This window comes from Glycine max, chromosome 12 (genome assembly GCF_000004515.6).
Source record: "Glycine max cultivar Williams 82 chromosome 12, Glycine_max_v4.0, whole genome shotgun sequence".
Taxonomy (NCBI): Eukaryota; Viridiplantae; Streptophyta; class Magnoliopsida; order Fabales; family Fabaceae; genus Glycine; species Glycine max.
Window position 1 is genome coordinate 15449357 of NC_038248.2, and position 22111 is coordinate 15471467.

Here is a 22111-nt window from a genome sequence, read left to right on the forward strand (position 1 = left end):
CAAGAGTTTTGTATGGGGAGCGAAATTCTCCACAACTTGTCTACACTAAGAACATCTTAATAGAATAGTGTGGCACACAGAGAGAGAGAGAGAGAGAGAGAGAGAGGAAACAAGACATTGCAAGAAATGGTTAGAACTTTGTCAATTGAAAACTTTACTCCTAAACACTATTAGGCTAAAGTATTGAATACTACACCTTATTTACAAAACAAATATACATTAGACTTATCTTGAACAAGACTTATGAATTGTGGAAGGGACAAAAAATCAACATATCTTATTTCCACTCCTTTGGATGTGAGTATTCTAAGTGTGACAATGAATTATTGTTAGGCTATTCCAAAATGTCGAAGGCACATAGAGTCTATAACTCAAGAATCTTAGTTGTTGAAGAAGTCATCCATGTAAGGTTTAATGACAACAAACTCGATAAAGAATTGTCAAAGTTGGATAAGGGTTTTTGTAGATATGAAGTTGGACAGCAAGAAAGATGAAGTGTTCAATGCTTCACTAATTGAGATAGAAAAGAAAGAAGAACATAACCCGTTGGACAAAATCGGCATCATCCAAACGATCTAATCATAGGGGACGTCCAAGACAGAGTTAGGAAAAAGTCATCTTTCCAACATCAAGCTCACAATAACGCTCTTATATTCAAGGTGAAACCAAAGACAGCGGACAAAGCGCTAGTGGACAACAAATGGATCAAGGCCATGCAAGAAAAACTTGATCAGTTATAGAAGAATAGTGTTTAGAAGATTGTTCGTCCCACAAGACAAGTGTGTCATAGGAAAAAATTGGGTGTTCAAAGAAAAGAAAAACTAGATGAAGTAAATAAAATTGTGTGAAACAAAGCTAGGCATGTAGGTCAAGGTTACTCACAACAAAAATGTATCAATTTCACTGAAACTTTTGCTCTTATAATTGGACTAGAAGTCATTCCTATTCTACTATCAATTGTTGCACATAGTAAGATGAAGCCTTTTCTCTATGATCGCTTTGATCGAGACATGTTACCTGAAAGAACGTGAAAGAGCTCACATGCATTAAATAAAGAATCAGAACAGGAAATATGTTAAAGCTCTCAATCTCACAATGAATACTTTACAAGAGCTCTATATGATCTCTTTGCTCAGTACTCAAAGCCTTAAGTTAGAATTCTTAGTAGTTCTTGTGTTGTCTGTAATCATCAGTGTTGGGTTATTGTTAAGGACACTGGAACTATCCTTAAGAATTGTGCAAATATTTTTTCTTTCACCATATTTTTAGGGAGTTATTGTTTTCTTGGCAACTTCGCCCATGATTTATTGGATCGCCCAATTTCAAATTAATTTATTGATTCACCGTGTTTGCTCTTTGCAATGAGGTCGACGGAGGGAACTACTAGTCTATTCGTGAGGGAGAAATAGCAAAACAAGAAGACCTGGTAGGGTTGAGAAGAAGTCACGTGAGGGGATTTAGCAGCTTAATCTTAGGTATTGGTGTAGAATAAAATAGAAGGTACAGGTAAGAGTAAATTCTTAAACTTACTCTTGGAATAAGTGGTTTTATAATGGAAGTTCATGATTTATCAAAAAAATGAAAAACAATAATTATAACAATATGTTGTTAAGTAAAATATATTAATTTTTCAGTTGCCCATTCTGTTCCATTTTCACATGCTGATGAAAACAAGCAACCTTCATTGTAAGTTCACCAATGGATGGGTGGTTCAACCACGTTAACTGGTCTATAATATCAAATCCAACCAGATGGGTCATTTGGAAGCAATTCAGACTCATTAAATATCTTTTCAAACTGCACAAGAATGTACATACCACTGTACCATTTCAAAACAATAACATCACCTTCCACATGCTCTTGATATGGTGGAACGGGAAAACTGTGCCTTCTGAAAAGAATTCTCCCAAGTAGAAGAACAAATCAACTCATCTAAGGGTTCAGTTCCTGCCCTTCAGTTTGCAGCGGTCAGTACCATATCGCCAATCAAAAAAGGTTATGGCCGAGTTTTTTCTGTACTAACATGTGGAGCCGTTAATGCCACAAGCTACTGCTTATATATGATAAGTGAACCATTTCAGGATTAAAATTCTCAAAAGTCATATTTGGTTCTCCCACTTCCCAAAATGAGACATAACATGTCTGAAACCTCAAGAGATGAGGAATAAAAGTTCCAAGATTCGAGCATTAGACGTTTTCTTGATCCTTTAAAATGAACAACCTGCATCCCAAAAATAAACCAGGAACAAATGGCATGTTAAAACTAAAAGGATAGTATATCATTTTTATAAGATTTCCCAAATTCTAACTTCAAGCATTTAGCTGAGGATCAGAAAAATAATGTTGTTGCAAGTTTAAAATATCAGATTGAAGCTAAAGGGACAATATATTTATAAAGTTTCCAAAATTCTAACTTAAAGCATCCAGATGAGTATCAGACAGAAATACTGTTCTGCATTATACCTTAACATCCAATGGCATGCCATGAAATTGACCAGCACCCTCAGGCGGAGTCCAATTGTACAGAGAGCAAGGTAAGAACAATACTGAAGTACCCCCAATATCTTCAGAGAAAGCAGGTGCTTTGGCAAACCTGCTGGCGTCAAAATGAGGTTTTGACTTCACAACCCAAGCAAGAGCTAACTGATCACCCAGCATGCGGGAAGCATTTTTATATTTTGTGGTGTAAACTTTCAAGACCTCTTGCAGGAAAAGCTTTGCCCTGCATAGATTTTCAAATTAAATTAAAAAATTGTATCAAAAAATAAGAGGGAGAAATCAAGAAAATGGAAATTGAAAAACAAATTTTCAAATGTTCAGTAGAGAAACAGAATCCTGAAAAAAAAATGCCAATGGCAATGCAAGCTTACAGATGACAAAAGAAGCATATCAAAGGTATTTGCATGGTATCTATGTAGGATAGTGTTACACATCATGTAATTTGCAAGAACATTAATTCAAAATTCCTCACTGCTTCCCTCCAAGTATAACAATGTCAGTAGGGTTCAGAATGACACTAGAATGCAGGAATCAAAATAAAGTGTTTCTTTACTGTAAACATAACTAACATTTTCCGATTGCAGATTTAAATTGGATAGACAGTATAGAGTAAAACTTTTTTACACTAATAACAATGAAAATTAAATACCAAAAATAATTTGGTTTTCTTAGAAATCTTAAATGAGCCTGCCAAGCAATTAGCTGTGGACTTGCAGGTCAAGTATGTGATCTAAACAAAGGTAAGTCCTTATGATGCTTAACACTATGTAAAAGCAGCATAAAGACTAGTCAATTACACAATCATTCCACTATTTTTTATAGTAATCTCTATATGACATAATTGCAGTTAAACCAAAACTACAGAGCGTACAGATCATCACCTTAAAATTGCTTCCGGGGTACCCCTTACTGCAATGAATCCTGAATTCAAAGGTTGAGCCTTATTGTTCCTAAAGGTCAGAGCCACATGAAAATTAGGATGGTCATGGAAAATCTGCCCTAAATCATCAACCACTGCCATATCAGAATCAGTGAAGATGTAATGAGTGATATTCTTCGGCTTCTGAGAAAGATTCTGGAGCCTTGTTTCTAAAAAGGTCTGTAAAGAAGGAAAACATAAGGTTATTTAGTTTATAGAATTAAAATTTTAAAATTCTAAACCCCATCACCTATAATGATAAAAAAGCACCACTAGCTCAATACGTAAAAATAATCAGATAGTGACAAAGATAGAAAACTGGCAAGCATCTCTGATCTATTATGTTGCACATTATTGAGGAAAAAGGCAGCTAAGTATAAATTGATGGAAAGAGAACAGAAGAGCAGGAAAAACATTCAGCTAAATGTAGTCACTGATAAGTGATGAGAAATTATCCTTCACAAACAAAATGTTCTATCTACTATGGATGCAATGTGATCTTACAATATAAGACCTGATCCTTTGAAGCATCAACTTGTCTCGTGAATATTCACCTTCTATAGGATACAGAGATACCCCGTTTCGTTGCACTGAAAGGTCAGACACTGGATCTGTCAGAATAATCACTTTGCTCTGGCGCATTGCAACCTGCAAACATTAACCCCTATGTTGAATGAATGATGTCTGAGTGGTATTATTGTCAGAAAACGAGCTCTACGCCAAAATCAATGTGAATTGTTTGTAATATATAGGGCAATTGTACATCTAAAACAGACACACACAGCTCTATTTATATTTACACCATGTTGATACAAAAAGAAACAATCATAACAAAAGGATTAAAATCGAATCTCTAACTGTTAGTAACTCATCAACATGTGCCTTTTAGCACTCCCCCTCAAGCAAGAGCATGTGTTATGTGTCAAGCTTGTTACAAATTTATTCATCCTGAGATCTCCCCTGAGGGATTTAGTGAACAAGTTTGCCAATTGACCATCCTTAAGAGCCCAGTCTCTCCTCAGCTAACCATCTAACATCATCTCTTTCCCTAGTTAGACCCTCTTCCCCTTTTAGAAACATCCTTAACCCCCTAACTGACATCCACCTATCGAAGTAACTCAAGTAATAATAACAGTTATTAAATGTTATTTCACTGACTGACTGATTCAAGCTCCATTTAGGTATCTACCATATAATAGTAATTCAATTGATGGACAGAAGAAATATCAGACAACTGGGTGCAGTTTTATTGACTAATGGATTCTCTTTGGGTGTAGAATCAAATGGTTAATAATGTGTGACATTTAGAGAGAGATAGAGAACTGATAGAAATCATAATTGTGTTTTCATTATTGATTTGATGATTACAACAAAGGTCTATATATAGAGCAGAGTTCACAATGAGGCCTAACTCTGACTCTAACAATTACTAACTGATTCTGTTAGTAACTAACAGAATCACAACATACTAACTAACTAAGAAGAGACAGCTAATAGTAACCACAAACAGTTTTTACAACTAACTGAAAACTAACTGAATTTAAGACTTCTCTCTAACACTCCCCCCACAAGCTCAGCAGTACTAAGTACTCTGAGTTTGGAGTGGAAGTTGTAGAACAAATGCTTGCTGAGTGATTTGGTGAGTATGTCAGCAACTTGGAGTTGTGCAGGAATGTAGGAAACAACCAAAGACTTGTTCAGAACCTTTTCCCTCACAAAAAAAATGTCTAATTCCATGTGTTTCGTTCTGGAGTGAAGCACAGGGTTGTGACTAATAGCAACAGCACTTTGATTGTCACAATAGATAACTGGAGGAGGGATGGGAACTTTGAGCTCATGGAGAAGAGACTGGAGCCATAGAACTTCAGATGCAGCATGTGCTAGGCTCCTGTATTCGGCCTCTGCACTAGATTTAGCAACCAGAGTTTGCTTTTTAGACCACCAGGACACAAGATTAGGACCAAAAAAGATACAAGCACCTGAAGTGGACCTCCTATCATCAATATCAGAGGCCCAATCTGCATCACAGAAAGCATTAATGCTGAGAGGGGCACTGGTGGTGGCAGGCAGAAGGGTGAGACCATGATCAATGGAGCTCTTTAAGTATCTTAAGATCCTTTTGACTGCACTCCAATGAGAGACCAGTGGCTGAGCGAAAAACTGACACACCTTGCTGACTGAGTATCCAAGTTCAGGTCTGGTAATTGTAGCATACTGCAGGGCTCCTACAATGCTTCTGTACAGAGTGGGGTTGTCAAAGGGGTCAGCACCAGTTTTGGACAACTTAAGATTTGCAGGTAAAGGAGTGGAAATCCCTTTGCAGTCTTCCATGCCTGCTCTGTGAAGTATATCTCTAATGTATTTAGCTTGAGATAAATGAAGAGCACCAGATGGAGTAAGCTTGCATTCTATGCCCAGAAAGTACTCAAGAGTGTCAAGCTGCTTAAGAGAAAAGGTAGCATTCAACTTGTTCACAATGAGGTTAACAGCAGTGTTGGAGGAACCCGTGATGATTATATCATCTACATAAATGAGAATAAGCAGGCAGCAGCCATGTTTGTTGAATATGAGAAGAGAGGGATCACACTTGGATTGTTGAAAACCAAAGGAGATGAGAGTATTTGTCAAACTCTCATACCAAGCCCTTGGGGCTTGTTTTAAACCATATATTGCCTTGTGAAGTTTGCATACAAGAGTGGATTCACCCTGAATAAAGCCTTGTGGCTGTTGCATGTAGACATCTTCATGGAGTTGCCCATTAAGAAAGGCATTGTTGACATCAAGTTGAATAAGGGGCCATTTGGAAGTAAGAGCAATGGTGAGGACAGTTCTCACTGTGATTGGTTTCACCACTGGAGAGTAGGTGTCACTGTAATCTTGACCATATTTCTGGTTGAATTCTTTGGCGACCAAGCGTGCTTTATATTTGTTTATGGTACCATCCGGGTTCTCTTTGATCCTGAAAATCCATTTGCACCCGATGGCTCTTTTATGAGGAGGAAGAGGTACCAAGCTCCATGTTTTGTTAGCTTGAAGAGCTTGATACTCTTGTTGCATAGCTTCAGTCCAGTGGATAGATGAAAGAGCTTGCTGCACAGTGGTTGGTTCAGTGGTTGTTAGATTGATTGTGGGAAAGAGAGGAGGTTTGAGATGGTCAGTTTTGGATCTTGTAAGCATATGATGGGTGTTGGTTGTAGGTGAAGGAGAGGAAGTGGGAGTGGAGTTAGGATCAATGGTGGAGGAAGCTGTGGAGGGTAAGGTTGGAGTTGGAGAGGCAGAGGCACTGATGTATGGTGAAGATGTGTGGCTGGGAAAGGTAGTTGGTGTGTGAGGAGTAGGTGTGTGAGGAGTAGGTTGGTTGTTTGGTGTGAGATTGTTTGGTGTGTGAGGAGTTTGTTGGGGAATATGGTTGACAACTCCAAGGGGAGCTGCTGATGTGACTGTTTGGTTAGGAGAGCAGGTGGTAGGTGGAGTGATTTGATAAGGGAAGTGCTTCTCATTAAACAACACATCCTTGGAGATATAGATGCGGCCAGACTTATTGTCAAGACACTTGTAACCCCTGTGAGAAGTAGAATAGCCCAGAAAGATGCATTCTTTTGACCTGTATTGGAACTTAGGATTGTTGTGAGGGGTTAGAAGAGGATAACAAGCACAACCAAAGGCTCTAAGGAAGTTATAATCAGGAACATTATTGAATAGAACTTTGAGGGGAATGCAATGATTATGAGATGCAGGGAGTCTGTTTATGATGTACACAGCAGTATGAAAAGCATGGTCCCAGTAATGATAAGGGAGAGAGGAGTGGGAGAGAGGAGAGGCCCATCTCCACAATGTGCCTATGCTTTCTTTCGACCACACCATTCTGATGGTGGGTGTGAGGGCAGATAATGCGATGAATGATTCCTAACTGACTGAGATATGATGTAAAACTTCTGAATTCACCCCCCAGTCAGATTGAATGGCTTTTATCTTAGTGTTAAGCTGTAATTCAGCTAATGCTTTGAATTGTTTGAAAATAGTAAGTGTTTCTGATTTGTCATGAAGAAAATAGACCCAAATATATTTGCTAAAAGCATCAATGAATGAGATGTAGTATTTGTAGCCCATAGAGGACTGCATGGGGGCTGGACCCCATAAATCACAATAAATTAACTCAAGAGGAGAATTATAAGTGCTTTGAGACAGTTGGGAAGGCAATCTGTGTGACTTGCCCAGACAACAAGAGATACAAAAATCAGTTTTGTTTTTATTGAATGTAGGCATATTACATGATTTCAAGACATTATTCATAGTGTCTAGATTTGTATGGCCTAGCCTGGGATGCCATTGAAAATACAAGTCATTGTGACTAGTTACAATAGAATGAACAGAATGGTGTCTAGAAGAAAGACTAGAAGTAGTTGATGACTGAGAGTGAATGGGATAAAGTCCAGCCTTGTCCAATTTTCCTTGAAGCAAGATTTGATCATTGTCCTGAGATTTCATGACAAAGTGAGATGGATGAAATTGAATGTATGCATTATTATCAGATGCAAATTTTGAAACACTGATCAGATTTTTGTTGATGCTAGGAACATGCAAAACATTATTTAAATGCAATGTATGATGAGGATGAGAAGGTGAAGGAAAAGCATAAGAGGAAATTCCAGTGACACGCAAACCTTGACCATTGCCAAGGAATATGTGCTCAAGGTGAGAAGGAGGAGGAGCAGAGCCTGGAGGAGGTTGCATGAGAGTAACATGCTGAGTAGCAGCTGTGTCAAGATTGTTGTTCATGGTAGGGTGCATGGCATAACCAGTGAAATTGGTCTGAGGTGCATATCCAGTGAAGTTGGCCTGAGGTGCTGCTTACTGCCACTGAGGGTTACTTTGAGCCCAATTGTTGTTATTTGGTGTAGTGTTCCTTACATACTGATAAGGGTTGCCATGAACATAAGGTTGATTGCTTCCATAAGCAGCATTAAACCTGTGATAACATAGGAAGCATCATGGCCTGTGCGATGACAGACTTGACATTGAATGGTGGAACGACCCCCACGACCACCACGATTGCCACGGCCATTTCTTCCTCCACGGCCTCTAGATTGATTGTTCTTGAAATTGTTGTTTTGAGAGTCGTAATTGCCTGAATTTGAGTTCCCAGTTGTCCAATTGGCTTGAGGAGCAATCTGGGTTTCTGTCGCAGAATTAGGGTTCACAGAATTGGGGGTTTTTGAATTTGGCTGAGATTGAGTAAAATTGAGGGATGCAGCTTCTTCAGTGATACGCGCCTTGTCCAATCGCTGCTCATGAGCCAGAAGAAGGGCCCTAATTTCCTCTAAATCGAACCATTCGATCTTTGAGTTGATTAGGGTTACGAGACTTTCAAATTCATTAGGAAGACCTTCAAGAATCACATCACGTTGATCTTGAAGGGAAACAGACTCACCAATTGATGTCAACGAATCTGAAATGTGTTTGATTTTTGCCAAGAATTCAGAAATTGAAGATGATCCTTTCTTCGTGGTGCGTAGCTGAGTTCGCAATTGTCGCGCCTGAGCCTTGGTTTTCGATTGAAAGGATTGATGGATATTTTCCCCAGAGTTGGAAGGTGTGCTTGCAACCAATGACAGAAGGAAGAATGGCAGGGGAAAGAGATGATTGCAGCCATGCTAAGAGGAGCTGGTCCTGTAATTCCCAGTTGCTGAAAGCTGGGTTTTCAATATTGGCAAGGCGATCGTGTTCCGAAGCGTATTGAGGAGGTATCTCAGGAGTGACACAGAAACGATGAAGGCGATGAGCCCTTAGGACTGGTTCAATCTGTTGCAGCCATACAAGATAGTTTGTTGCATCTAATTTGACAGAAACCTTGTAGTTGAAAGAAGATAGAGGTGTGATTGTTGAGTTGGGTGTCGCCAAGATTGGTGGTGTACGAGGTGTGTGAGGTTGGGAATCCATTGAAGAAGGGAAGATTCAGAGGAAAGAGGAAAGAGGAAAGAAATGGAGGATCTTGCCACGCTTGTGGAAGGATCAGAAGGCTCTTGATACCATGTGACATTTAGAGAGAGATAGAGAACTGATAGAAATCATAATTGTGTTTTCATTATTGATTTGATGATTACAACAAAGGTCTATATATAGAGCAGAGTTCACAATGAGGCCTAACTCTGACTCTAACAATTACTAACTGATTCTGTTAGTAACTAACAGAATCACAACATACTAACTAACTAAGAAGAGACAGCTAATAGTAACCACAAACAGTTTTTACAATTAACTGAAAACTAACTGAATTTAAGACTTCTCTCTAACATAATGGTATAGTGCAATTTAGGCAACTTACACTTCAGATGTCACCTTTCTAACCTACACTGATATATATTCTCAGTAATTTTAGAAGGAGAAAATTTTCAACTTGCAGATATCACCGAGCAAGTTTTCTTAAAAACATGAAAATGTTTCAGACAAAGTCAATGCTATATTTTAACAAATTTAGTGAGATTTAACAAGTCATGGCTGCTTTTCTATCATAGACATAATTAAATTTCAAATAATATAAACTTCATGCTATGGTCTACATCCTTATGTTATATTCTCTTTTTCCCAATGATGGTGAATGATGCAAATTGAGTGCTGTTTCTACTTTGTATACATACAGTACCAAAGGTATTTTTACTATTAAATCACTCAAGCTATCCTTGTTTGCCTAACAGTTGAAATTTGTCATTAGCCAAATGTTGATAAGGATGTATGACATTTGGGTGCATGTGGCAGAACAACTAGAGCCAAGGTAGGAAAAGGTGAAAAACTCATGAAGACAAGAATATTCTACTATTTCAAGTTGATAAACTCCAAAAGTATAAAATCATAGACAAAGACACGCACTTAACTATGTCTGCAAAGCAAAGAAACAATATAAACAATAAGAGTGCTAGCAACATATCCTCTAACACAGTCTAATTTTGGTTAAAATTTATTAGAAACTACAAAATCCTGAGGAGAGCTCATTAAATAAATGGGACCCACAAAATTGTGATTTCCAATAAATTTGAACCAATGGTAAAAAGTGTGTTGCTAGCATTTCTCATACACAATAATCAGAGGCAATAATATGCTCTTTTCAGTAAGACAAACCTACAACTTTTATTTAGCATTTACCTGAATGAAGTTAATGAAGACATTCAACAAAGCCATGGACCTGCCAAACTTATTATATGAAGCATTGCCAACAATTGTATTTAATGATTTATCGTCTACATCATTGAGAGAAGAATTATAAATGGTAAAGACAGTGACAAATGTGATACTTCCATCTACACCTGATCTGCTGTTAGAAGAATGGATCCTATTAAGTGATTTTGTCCCTGTGAATTGAGAATTTGTAAATGTATTATAAGAATCAATTGAAAAAAAATGAACATGAAAATTATGAGGAAATGCAAAACCTCATGAAAATTATGGAAACAAAAGAATCCTCACATACACCATTACTGAGGGGATAAACATACATGAAATAGTGAGAGGAAACTGCAAACATACACAAATAAATACCTCCAAAATAAAATTAAAGGCAGATTAAGGTAATCCTACAAACTTATACAGTTATGCCAAAACGCTTTGGGCAAATAATCTATATTAGAAGTCCAATGTGAAGCATAAAAATAACTTACACATTAATAACACCCAATTCATGACATGCCACATTGTAAAATATTAGTGTTGGGTGTAAAAATTTTCATTTTGTTAAACTAAGTTCAGAAGCAAGTCAGTATCAAATAATAAAAGGAAAATAACCCAAATAGAGAATCATTTCAGACAATCTCTAATAACATGCACATAACATAAGCAACTCTGTAATTAACGATTTTTATAAAAATAATTGAATGCAACCAATAATAATCCATTCCCAACTTCAAAATTCAGTGACAATTAAAATCAAAATGACAACATACCAGAGGCAATGGTGCTTTAAAACATACCCCCTCTAGTTCTTTTTATAAGGCATCTTTAAATGAATTACACAGACCAATAGTACTTCAAGTTCATCCATGTGCTTGATTTTTTAAAAAAGAAAAACATGTCAATTTTACCCTTATCAATGAACTTAATATCACTATCAACATTTTAATTTTGAAAATTTGCTCCTTCCCTTGCTGATTTTTAATGTATGGTTCCACCATCTCCATTTATTAAAGGCAAATAGGAAAAACAAATTCTTCATAATTCATAGAATCATAGAAATTGTAAACTGCCTTACAATAAGGACCACCAAAACCTTCTAGTTGTTGCTTTATGAAAAGGACCATAGGGAGTAAATTGATGTTAACTATTAGCTCTACTAGGGTTTGAGGAAATTACCATAAATATGCAGTCTTAGATCTTTCTGCTGTAAACATTCTTCATCAGTACATTGAATAATACGGAATTTTTTTCCTTGATTAGATAAACAAAATTAAATAAAATATATAAGATTGACTAGTCTCTAGCATCTTATATTATGTGTAAGATGATATCTAATACAAGGTTTTCAAGAGAAAAAAAAAACTTTTTACTAAAAAAAACTAATATCTATTAACATTTGTGAATGCTAAATGACCTAACTCTGGAATACAAATTTCCCAATGTTACTAACATACTTGAAGGAAGTTACCGTCTTGTCAAATATAAGTGAGTGGTGAGTTTATGTCAGTAGCGTTATTTGATACAACAAAAGATTCTGAGACAACCCTATATCATTCTGAGCGAAAATGTTTCAAGAATCAGGAAAATAATTCAAATAACTTTTAAAGAGAGACAAAAAGAACCTTGGCATTGCAAACGATTTGACAAGCCTTGTCCAGCAGCAGGACCAAGAACCAGATGATCCAATTTCTTGTTTAGTTGCTTGCGGGGTTCCTCCATTTTTGAGTTTGTGTGCAATTCCCTGACTGATAAAAACAACTAAGTTAACTTGTTATGCCCCAATCAAACACAGAAATATATAGTTATATACTTACAAAAAAAGGGGATTACTCACCAGAAAACAAATGAGTAAGGAGGAAAATCAAAGGAAGACCAAAAACAAAACGATGCCATCCACTGAATATTTTCATGTCTGATACACGTTCACTTGAATACAAACGCCGAGCAAAAAAGAGGAAGAAACTAATGTCCTGCAAGCACATGCGCATCAGCTACACAGACAATACAGAAGGAACTTAGAACAGTGCTTTAGCAACAGGAAAATCATATATGGATAAACAAAAGATGAAAGAAATGAAGCAAAAAATTTTATTCACAGATTATATAGTTAAGCCACCAAAAAAAAATTATACAACTTAAAAATTGTGAGAATACTGCAAATTCCAGACAAATTACAAAAACAAGACTTATATTAGATCTAACAGTGAGTAGTTATAATTTAGCTCCAACATAAATACACTAGCCCAGTCCAGCCCGGCCCATTGACCATCACAGATCACACACCAGCCTTAAACAGACAACATCAGGCTGGTTGATGAGTTGATGATTAATCTTAAGTCCCAAGCAACTCCAAAACGACTGGCTGGTTGATTATATGATTAATAGTGTAATACGATTTCTTTTTTAGCTTAATTATTTGTTTTGCAATATGAAGCAACAAAGAATTCACCCTTAGCTAGTTTAAACTGGCAATCTTATCCTCCTATGATAACACAAGAAGAAATGAATAGTAATCGAACTCTCAAAAGTTGCACAAGATAACTTCTTTTTTTCACCAAACAAAAGTTATCTTAAGTTCCAACAGTAGTCAATGCCTACACCTACAATATTTACTTCCTTTGTTATTTTCTTACTATTTTAGCATTCAGAGTAGTAAATCCTGTATACTGATGACTCCAACAACACCGTAGTAGTTTAGCAGCTCAAGAGGCACCAACCTCACCAAAGATAGTAAATGCAAATAATCTTTAACAAAAAGTACTCAAAAGCCGAAACTTATAACATAACCATCATTAACCTGGATCATAACTAATAAAACATCAATAACATAGGCAGGAGGAGCATGAACCTTGCCAACCAGGGGATGGAGAAGCTTCCAAAAACAAAGCAATTCCAACTAAGCTTCCAACAGAAACTGTGATGACTTGACTGGAGTTGGAAAATATCTACTATTTGGTGGCTGTAAGTTAGCTGTTTGTAATTAGAATTTAATTTCTATATTTTCTTATTTGTTTTCCGGTTTTCTAAATTTCTAAAATTAGCTGAGGATTTCCTTGAGCAAATCATAAATATTTTCTTCCCTTTCATGACTTGTAAAAGTAACTGGCTTCCAGATTTCACCAAGCAATGGGTGGATGGAAGAATAAAGATGTGGCAACAACCCATCTCTTTGTGCAATAAAACATGAGGAATTAACCACGGCATGCTTCAGATGTATGGATAGGTAAGGAGACAAATAAGTCCCTCAATCAGCCATGCATGATCAAAATTCAGCATGTCAAAACAGAGATTTTATCCCTGTGAAAAATTGTATCCCCAACAGCCACAATTTGATCCACAATCAACCACCATTGTGGCTGCAACTCACATAACACTTTAGCTAACCAAGGAATGGAAGATGCCCATTCCACTCTGCTGCAATTGTCTGACTGATAACTCCAGTAGCATTAGCGCCACTGCCAACTAATACACATTTATAAGACATTGCATAATAAAAAAAATGCATTTATATTATGGAAATTAAGTTCATACATTAGCAATTTAGCACTTGAACCAGCAACCAGTATTTTTTTGAAGTATACATTTTAACAATCGATATTTTGAAAATCAGGCTTGATTGATGTGCGAGATAGTTTGAATGGAAACTACAAGTATAGCTAAGCTTCAACATCATGATCATCTATCAAATCACTGATCAGCTAGTTAACCTCATGATCATCCACCAAATCAGCTTGTTTATGGTGCTTCTATGTTTTGTTCATAAGATTAATGTACCAATATCTCATACCCACCAATGGATGATTCTTGACCAAAAAATCCTTTCTATAAGCCTCTCTAAGTACAACAGTCTGAGTCCTAATCTTATTGGAAATGTAAAATATACCAGGATGATGAACCAAAGCCTTCTTAAATCTCAAGGCCAACCCCAAACACTCTCCAAAACATAGTAAATTGTCTCTCTCTGTCTTCTTTGACACAAAAAGAGAAAGCAACTCATGCAAAATTGCCACTGTCCACTTCTCTGCTTGGTCACTATTTGAGTCAAGATGAAAAGCATCTTCATATGGAGAAACATAAGGCAACTTTTGCCAATTCTCAACCCAAGTCTTCACCCTCTTCTCTAAATCAAAACCTTTTGGCAAAAATATGGGAAATGCAATATCATGCCTTCTTTTATCTCCACTATAGCCCAAGCTAATTGCCCTCTTTTCTATCTCAGACACAGAAAGCTCTTTTTTCCACGATACAAGCTCTAAAGCAAGTAATTCTTTTCCAGATGATGGATCTTCCACAACACAAACATCAAAATAATCAGGGTATTCAGCCAAAAGGGTTGTCACATAATCGTGAGGAAGTCCCATATCCCATTTTAGCTTCTCAATCACATAAAGAGGCAATTTTGACATGCCAGCAAGCATTAGAAGCCTCGCGAGCCTCTGAACAGTGTCTTCACGATTAATGGGAGAGTTATGAACAGCCATTTCTTCTTTGTGGAGGGACAAGGCTAGAGGAGTGAGCTTGACAACTGGAGGAAGACCAGGACCAGGTTGGAATTGTGAGAAAACACAATGATATTTGTCAACGAATTTGGTAGTTGTAGTGGGAAGGTTGAGGGAAGCTTTTAGTTGAGAAGCAGTATAGATGGAGAGGGATTTGGAAGGAGATGAAATGATTTGGTTCCTGAGGGAAATTGTCTGTTTGAGATCTTTCTCTTTCAGGACTGCATTATCAAGATATGGGTCTTGGACCCATTTCACCTTCACATTCACAAAAGTCCTAATATGGTTGAACAGGTGTGGATGTTTGCAGGAAAGAGCCATGAACAACCAGCTCACTACCCTGTAAAGTGGAAACACTCTGTCATTGGGTACAAATTCTTCTATAGACCTACACACTCTAACTTGTGTAGACTAAGCTAATACATTATTGAGTAATAAAAATATTCTGTATAAATTAAACACTCTAAGACTATTTTATTACATCTAAAAATAATTATGTGTTAGACTCTCAGTCTTTTAGTGGCTTAGTCCCTACTCTGCACAGTAGACTAAATCTAGAATTTCTTATCATAAGGTAGGTAATGACAACAGGTGAGAGGAATAAGATTTCTTGTCATAATTAGATTGATATTCCTAATATTTAAGTCTTTGTTGGATTAAGTCACATCTCACAATTAAAATACACCAAAACACAAATGAAAATCCAACTAAAATTATTCTTCTAAATTCTGATGCGGATAAGAACACAATATCTGTTCAATTCCAGAAAGAAGAAAAAATTTGGAGCTGGGAATATAAATTAATATCAACTATTGCTTAGTTCAATGAAAATCAAGTTGTGATAAATTATCAGCAATAACTACGCAGCCCAGGCCACAAGAACACTATCCAATCATCCCCAATTATCAGCAATGCCTATAAATTTTTTTCAGCATTACACGCAGTAAGCATCCAAACATTATTTTAATTTGTTTCCCAAACTTCTCATAAATAAAACATCAAAACCATCGATGTTATATATGGCATTCAGCAGTTCTGTGCGTCAACAAACTATAATTTCCAATTAAAATAAAAACTATCCGAAAAGAAAAGAAGGATTTGAGAAATTTTCCACGAAATCATTGATAGAACACTAAGGAAAGTAACTTCGAGTAATTCGAGGGTAAAATGAAGACAACACAAAAAATGAATGCATTGAACGGAGAAGTGAAGAATGGAACAGATCTCAAATAAATGAAGGTGAAAAGTACCTGAATGAGAGAGAGATATCAGAGCATCGAAGCAGTGGAAGAAGAAGAAAAGGATGATGTGTAACGAGAGTATTGCTTCCTTTCCTATTCAGAGTTCAATCTCTAAAACGGCAGAGAAAGATTGTCGCTATCGCCTCTATGGAACTTGCTCGTATGATGCGACTGTGCGTTTTGCAATTTGCACCGCTCTGAAGAGTGTAAAAAGGAAGCTACTATTTACACTCCTCTTATAACTAATACACTTCCTTTGTAGTATTTTTTTGGATAAATATCAATTTTGTCCTTGAAAGTATGAAGCCATCACAAATTAGTCTCTGAAAAAATAAAAATTCAAATTTAATTCTTGAATATATAAAAGTTGCAACGAATTGGTGCTTTCATTAAATGAGATCATTTTGTAATTAAGTTATAATATCTAAAAACCAATTTGAGAATAAATTATATTTTTCAGGATAATCTAATAATAAATTACAAACTTTAGGAATTAATTTGTTATTAAATCATCCATAGGACTAATCTTTTTTCTCTTTTTTGCACATTTGGAGAGTAAATTAAAATTTTTTATCTTTTAAGAATTAATTTATCATATATCATACTTTCAAAGACAAAAATAAATATTTATCTTCTTTTTTTCAGACTATCCTCTTGACAAGTAATTTTGCACTTCCCTTATTATAATTGGTTTGGTTTCTTCAATGAAACAGCGAACAACACTCTTCTGCCACCATGTTGTTGGCGCCAGCACATAATCGAACGCCTATGGGATTGAAGCCATGGGAGAAAGAGATGACCAACTTTATAATGTTATCTTATTCATTAACGAATATGTGATACAATGATAAGGTAACTTCACGCGTTAGATATCTATAATTTATAATTATATGTAATCTATAACTGTATATAAAGGGAATAGAATGTTTTGGTATGTATGTTTTATTCATAATTAAGTTATTATTTTATTTTTATAATTACTTCCACAAATCACTCACTAATTTTTATTATCTTTCTTTTTATTAAAAAAAAAAACATGAAAAAAACAATTAGACACGAACATCTGTTTTTTCCTAGTTATATTGGTGTACTTATTTAGACGTTTTTGTTTCTTGACTGTTTGAGTGTTAAAATAAAATGTGTAATAGTTAAAGGATAATTTGGGAGAAAATTTCTACACAAAAATTCACTGACTGTCGTGCATGAAAAGTTAATAAGACCGTAACTGCACACTCTCTTGGTGCGCGCTTCACGATTTTTCCATCTGCAAACGGAATAACTGGCACAATTATCCACTCTCTTTCAATCGTGCAATTCAGTTTTTTCCTTCCCTTGAACGTAGGTCCAACACAACTTCTCATTCATTCAGCCTTCTGGCTTCACTCTTCTCTCTTCTCCTACTTATCCTATGTTTCTCATATGACTGCACATGAAGTGAATTCTTTTTCTTTCAAGAATTCTTCTTTCTTGCTCCATTCACGTTTCTAATTCGTTTTGATTCTTCAGAGGTTGATAATATATTAATTGCCACTTTGCCGAAGCTAATGATATCGGATAAAAATTCCAAGGAAAATAGAAATGTGCTGAACAACATTTCAATGGGGAAACACAATATTGTGCAACGTTGGAGGGAAGCACTTCATGAATCGCGTGGCTGATGAAATTCCAGGTGATTTCACACTTACTGCTTTCTCATTTTTTTTTTTCATGAAGTACTCAACATTTCTAAATAATTAGTTATTTTCTTTTAAACATTTTCTCATCTTCAACTAATTACATTACATTTCTATTTTTTTTTTCAGCCTTTCGTGTTCACTTCTACTGTCATAGCATTTTATTTCTTTTTTCTCTATTTTGGTGACAAATTGGACAGACACTGGATAAAATATATTATTTATCTTTTTTTCTTTCAAGTTTGATCATCCACTTTTTAACATCTATTATTTTAGATGAAGTAATTGTTTTGAATTCTAAACAATAAATTAACAATTATTAGCTTATACAATATAAAATCCATTTCTCCATTTAATCTTCCCATGTTAAAGGATATATATTATATTCTCATTTTGATTTATAGATATCGCTTTCACATGAAGCATTTAAACCAAATTTGATGGAAGGCTTTGGGGTGTGAAGTTGAGTCATCATCTTCTTCTGTTGAGGAATTGCTACCGCAGGTTTTCTATGTTAATTAAATTTTGTCTTCCATATCTTTTCAACATTTTAAAAATTAAGAATCAATATGAGAGAGCATTAAAGTAAGATAGTTTATTATCATCAACCTTCTCTGCATAATAGGAAAACCGTTGGAGTTGAACACTATGTAAAACAGTAGTATTGCACATTATTAATTGTAAGTTGTAACCTTCTGCCTTTCAATTGGAATACATTATGTCTATTGTGGCCAAAAACAAGATGCTCACTGTAACCAAAAAAAAATAAATAATTGGATAGTCTGTCATGACAATATTTTTTGTTTATGTACAAAGATAAAATGAGGATATATTTTTAGTGTACACATCTAACAAATGTACAAGTTTATGTGTACAAAGTGAAGAACAAAAAGTGTCATTCTTAATCCACCTCCTTTATGGTCCCTGAAGTACTATTTCTACAATCATGATTCTAATATTCAAAGAATTTGGGTTGACAAGTTATACTAGAAAAATTGGGAAAAAGATGTATGTAATAAACAAGAAGCATGAATAAGAAAGGTTAAAAAAATACATATTGGTTCTAATGTTCAAATAGTTGGATTGAAACACAAAATGAGAAAGTTTGAGAAAAAAAAATTGCTACAAGCAAGATGAAGCATGAATCAAAGATTAAAAAAATATTAATGCAATTACACCTCCAAGAAGCATATGCCAACAAATCCTTATTTTTTAAGAGATATTTTTATATAATTATTCCATTTGTGATATTAATTTGAATATTGTGTTTACATACCACAATTCAATTAAAAATTAGACTAAATTACACTCATATTCCTTGTATTTTTCTCAAATTGAATCTAATATTCCTTCTTTTTTACATTACTTTTACGCTAATATCAATTGAAATTATGTAAGTAGAAAAAATTGTCATAACATTTTTGTTACCGTTACACCCCTCCTATGTTTTTTCTCAAATTGCACCTGTTACCACTGATTTTTTTTACATTACTTTTACCCTCTTCTATTAACGTGTTAACGTTAATTGAAATATGTGTGACTAGACGAAATAACTAATTAACAATTGATCTTGTGAATGGATCTTTCTTATGGCAATAACAATTTTTCCTTTACTATTTGATTTGATTCTTACTTCACTGTTGCTAACACTTGAAAAAAATACAACTCTTGATTTAGACATTATATCAAACATCTAGTCATAAAAAAATAAACATTTTAAGTAAAGGAGTTAAAAACACAAAAGAAGGAGCAAAATACTAAAATTTGAAGCAAATGACCATATTCAATCAATACATTCAACAAAAACAAAGCAACCAAATCACCCAACATGCAACAAAAAAATTGAACTGAAAAATAGAATGAAGGGTGTTAACTGGGTTCCGTCCAACAAAAAGTTGAGTTCACATCCAATTAGAGAGTGTGTTAAAATATTTTTAGGTTGAAAATAATATCATGTCTTTATGAAGTTAAAAGGAAGAAAATGTGAATATTTTAGACATAAATTTTTATTAAAAGTCGAATTTGAAAAAAAAAACACAGGAGATACGAGTGCAATTTACTCTAAAAACTATTGTAAGTATAATTTTAAAATATTTATTATAAAAGTTAATAATTTTATGGTTTAATTAAGTTTTTCATACATAGAATATAAATCGTTTTCAGATTACTACTAACATTCTTTTTTTTTCAACCTGAAAAAATTTTCAGTTTCATTTTACTACTTGTCAGTTAGTTGCCTTCCGTCAAGTGATGACGTAAGAGACAGAGTGTCATGTCATCATGCCTTGTCACGGACACCTCATTGTCACGTCATCAATTTCAATGATGTCTCAGTGATTAGATGTTATGATATGGTGTTATGTTTGTCACGTCATCACTTAACAAAAGAGAATTAGTGAAATGAAACTGAAATTTTTGTTCAGGTAGATATTTGATAAAAAATGAATTTTTAGGTAACAATATGAAAACGACTAATTTTTCCCGGTGTGAAAAACTTATTTAAGTCAATTTGAAAAATCATTTTTTAGTTAACAAATGATAAGGAGGAGAAATAAATAATTTAATTTCAGATAAAATGATAAATGTTAAATTTTATTATTTTATTAAAAATAAAAATGATAAGCATAAATTTAAGTTATGTTTAAAAGAAAATCTTATAAGTCAATAAGAAAAATTCATTTCTCAAACATTTTTATTTGATCAAATATTTATGAACTTGTCAAAAAACTAAAAATTAATTAAAATAATTTGATGAACATATATGTAATTTATTTTTATATAGACTTAAGAAACTTTATCGTAATTATTTTTTAAGATAATTCCTCATTCAAAATAAGAAATACATTAAATTAATAAGATGTTTTTATTGGCAGGAATAAAAAAATATTATTTAAAATTTACAATAACTCACCTATCAATTTATCATGTTTAATTAACTGAGAACTCAACAAGATCAAATGATTATATATATACTTTGGATCCAGAGAACAATGAAGGAAGAGTAAGGGAAGACATAACATGTTATATGTGTATCTTGATCATAGATCGTAAAACACCAATTATATATGATTTAAATCATTTTTTCATGTCATATATTAAATAAGTTTTTCATACCTGAAAAATAGGTCGTTTTCAAATTACTACCTAGAAATTCATTTTTTGTCAAACACCTACTTGAAGAAATTTTCAAACGTGATAAACGAAGTGTCACATTATCACATATCACATCATCACTTAACAAAAATGTAGGTAGTAAAATAAAATTGAAAAAAATTTCATATACTTAATTGAGAAAAATGAATGTTAGGTAGTAATATGAAAATAGTTTATATTGTAGGTATGAAAACTTAATTAAGCCTAATTTTATTATACAAATGTGAGTCTTTGATTAGATGACAACTATATTCACATTAAATTCTTTTATTTATATTATTTAAAGCATTTAATTAAACTTTGAACATGACAGCGCTTTGTATGTTTAAAAATTATTCATTTAACTTCCCAATAGACACAATGATTTTTTTGGGAGATAGAAAAAATACAAAAAACAATGCTATTTAATTCAAGAAAAATCAAATTAAAAGAAAAACAAAATAATGGTTTTTTTTTAAAAAAACTAATATTATCTCTTTTCTATCTTAATTATATTTAATTAAAATTTAAAAACTTTCGCTTCCCTCCCGTGTTCTTTACTTTGAACCTAACACAATTAATTCTATTTGGATTAATGGACCTTTTCTAATGACCATACATAACAAAATAATAAATTGTCGTGAACATTTTCTTATAACACGGAGCCTTCAATTGGCATGCCTTGAAATGAAAGAAAAATGAAAAGTGACCACACTAAAATTAAATTAAAATTAAAATTAATTATTTAATGAAAATTAATGTATACGTTAATGCATTATAAGATAAAATTGTTGTAATGTATCAAGAAGTATAAAAAAATTGAGTATAGATTAACATGTACTCAAAAATAAAATATTAAACTAAAATTAAAGTGTCTTTCGCAATTCTTTTTTATGTTAATATATTTTTTTTTTTTTGAGATTGGTCAAATTCTTATATGAAAGTAAATATATTATATATGTGAGTCTTTCTTCTCTCAACATT

At 34.1% G+C, this 22111-nt stretch overlaps 2 protein-coding genes across 7 annotated transcripts; both read right to left on the reverse strand.

The window, feature by feature from the left end:
- Positions 1 to 1707: 1707 nt before the first annotated feature.
- Positions 1708 to 16513, reverse strand: LOC100785469 (uncharacterized). Of its 6 annotated transcripts, none has more exons than XM_026124613.2 (9): positions 16332 to 16513; positions 14466 to 15421; positions 12417 to 12552; positions 12205 to 12323; positions 10559 to 10764; positions 3923 to 4066; positions 3381 to 3598; positions 2464 to 2722; positions 1708 to 2221 (listed from the first exon to the last, which is right to left on the reverse strand). In XM_026124613.2, exons 3-9 carry the CDS (start codon positions 12473 to 12475, stop codon positions 2093 to 2095), a joined length of 1134 nt encoding a protein of 377 aa, XP_025980398.1. In that variant the 5' UTR covers positions 12476 to 12552; positions 14466 to 15421; positions 16332 to 16513; the 3' UTR covers positions 1708 to 2092. The 6 variants fall into 6 exon arrangements, with proteins under 6 accessions (XP_025980398.1, XP_025980396.1, XP_006592489.1 ...); XM_026124611.2 differs by having other exon boundaries at positions 12205 to 12327; XM_006592426.4 differs by lacking the exon at positions 14466 to 15421.
- On the reverse strand, positions 13962 to 15402 carry LOC112997648 (protein WHAT'S THIS FACTOR 9, mitochondrial). Its single transcript, XM_026124670.1, has 2 exons — positions 14370 to 15402; positions 13962 to 14044 (listed from the first exon to the last, which is right to left on the reverse strand). The coding sequence occupies exons 1-2, from the start codon at positions 15400 to 15402 to the stop codon at positions 13962 to 13964; spliced, it is 1116 nt and encodes a 371-aa protein (XP_025980455.1).
- Positions 16514 to 22111: the final 5598 nt, after the last annotated feature.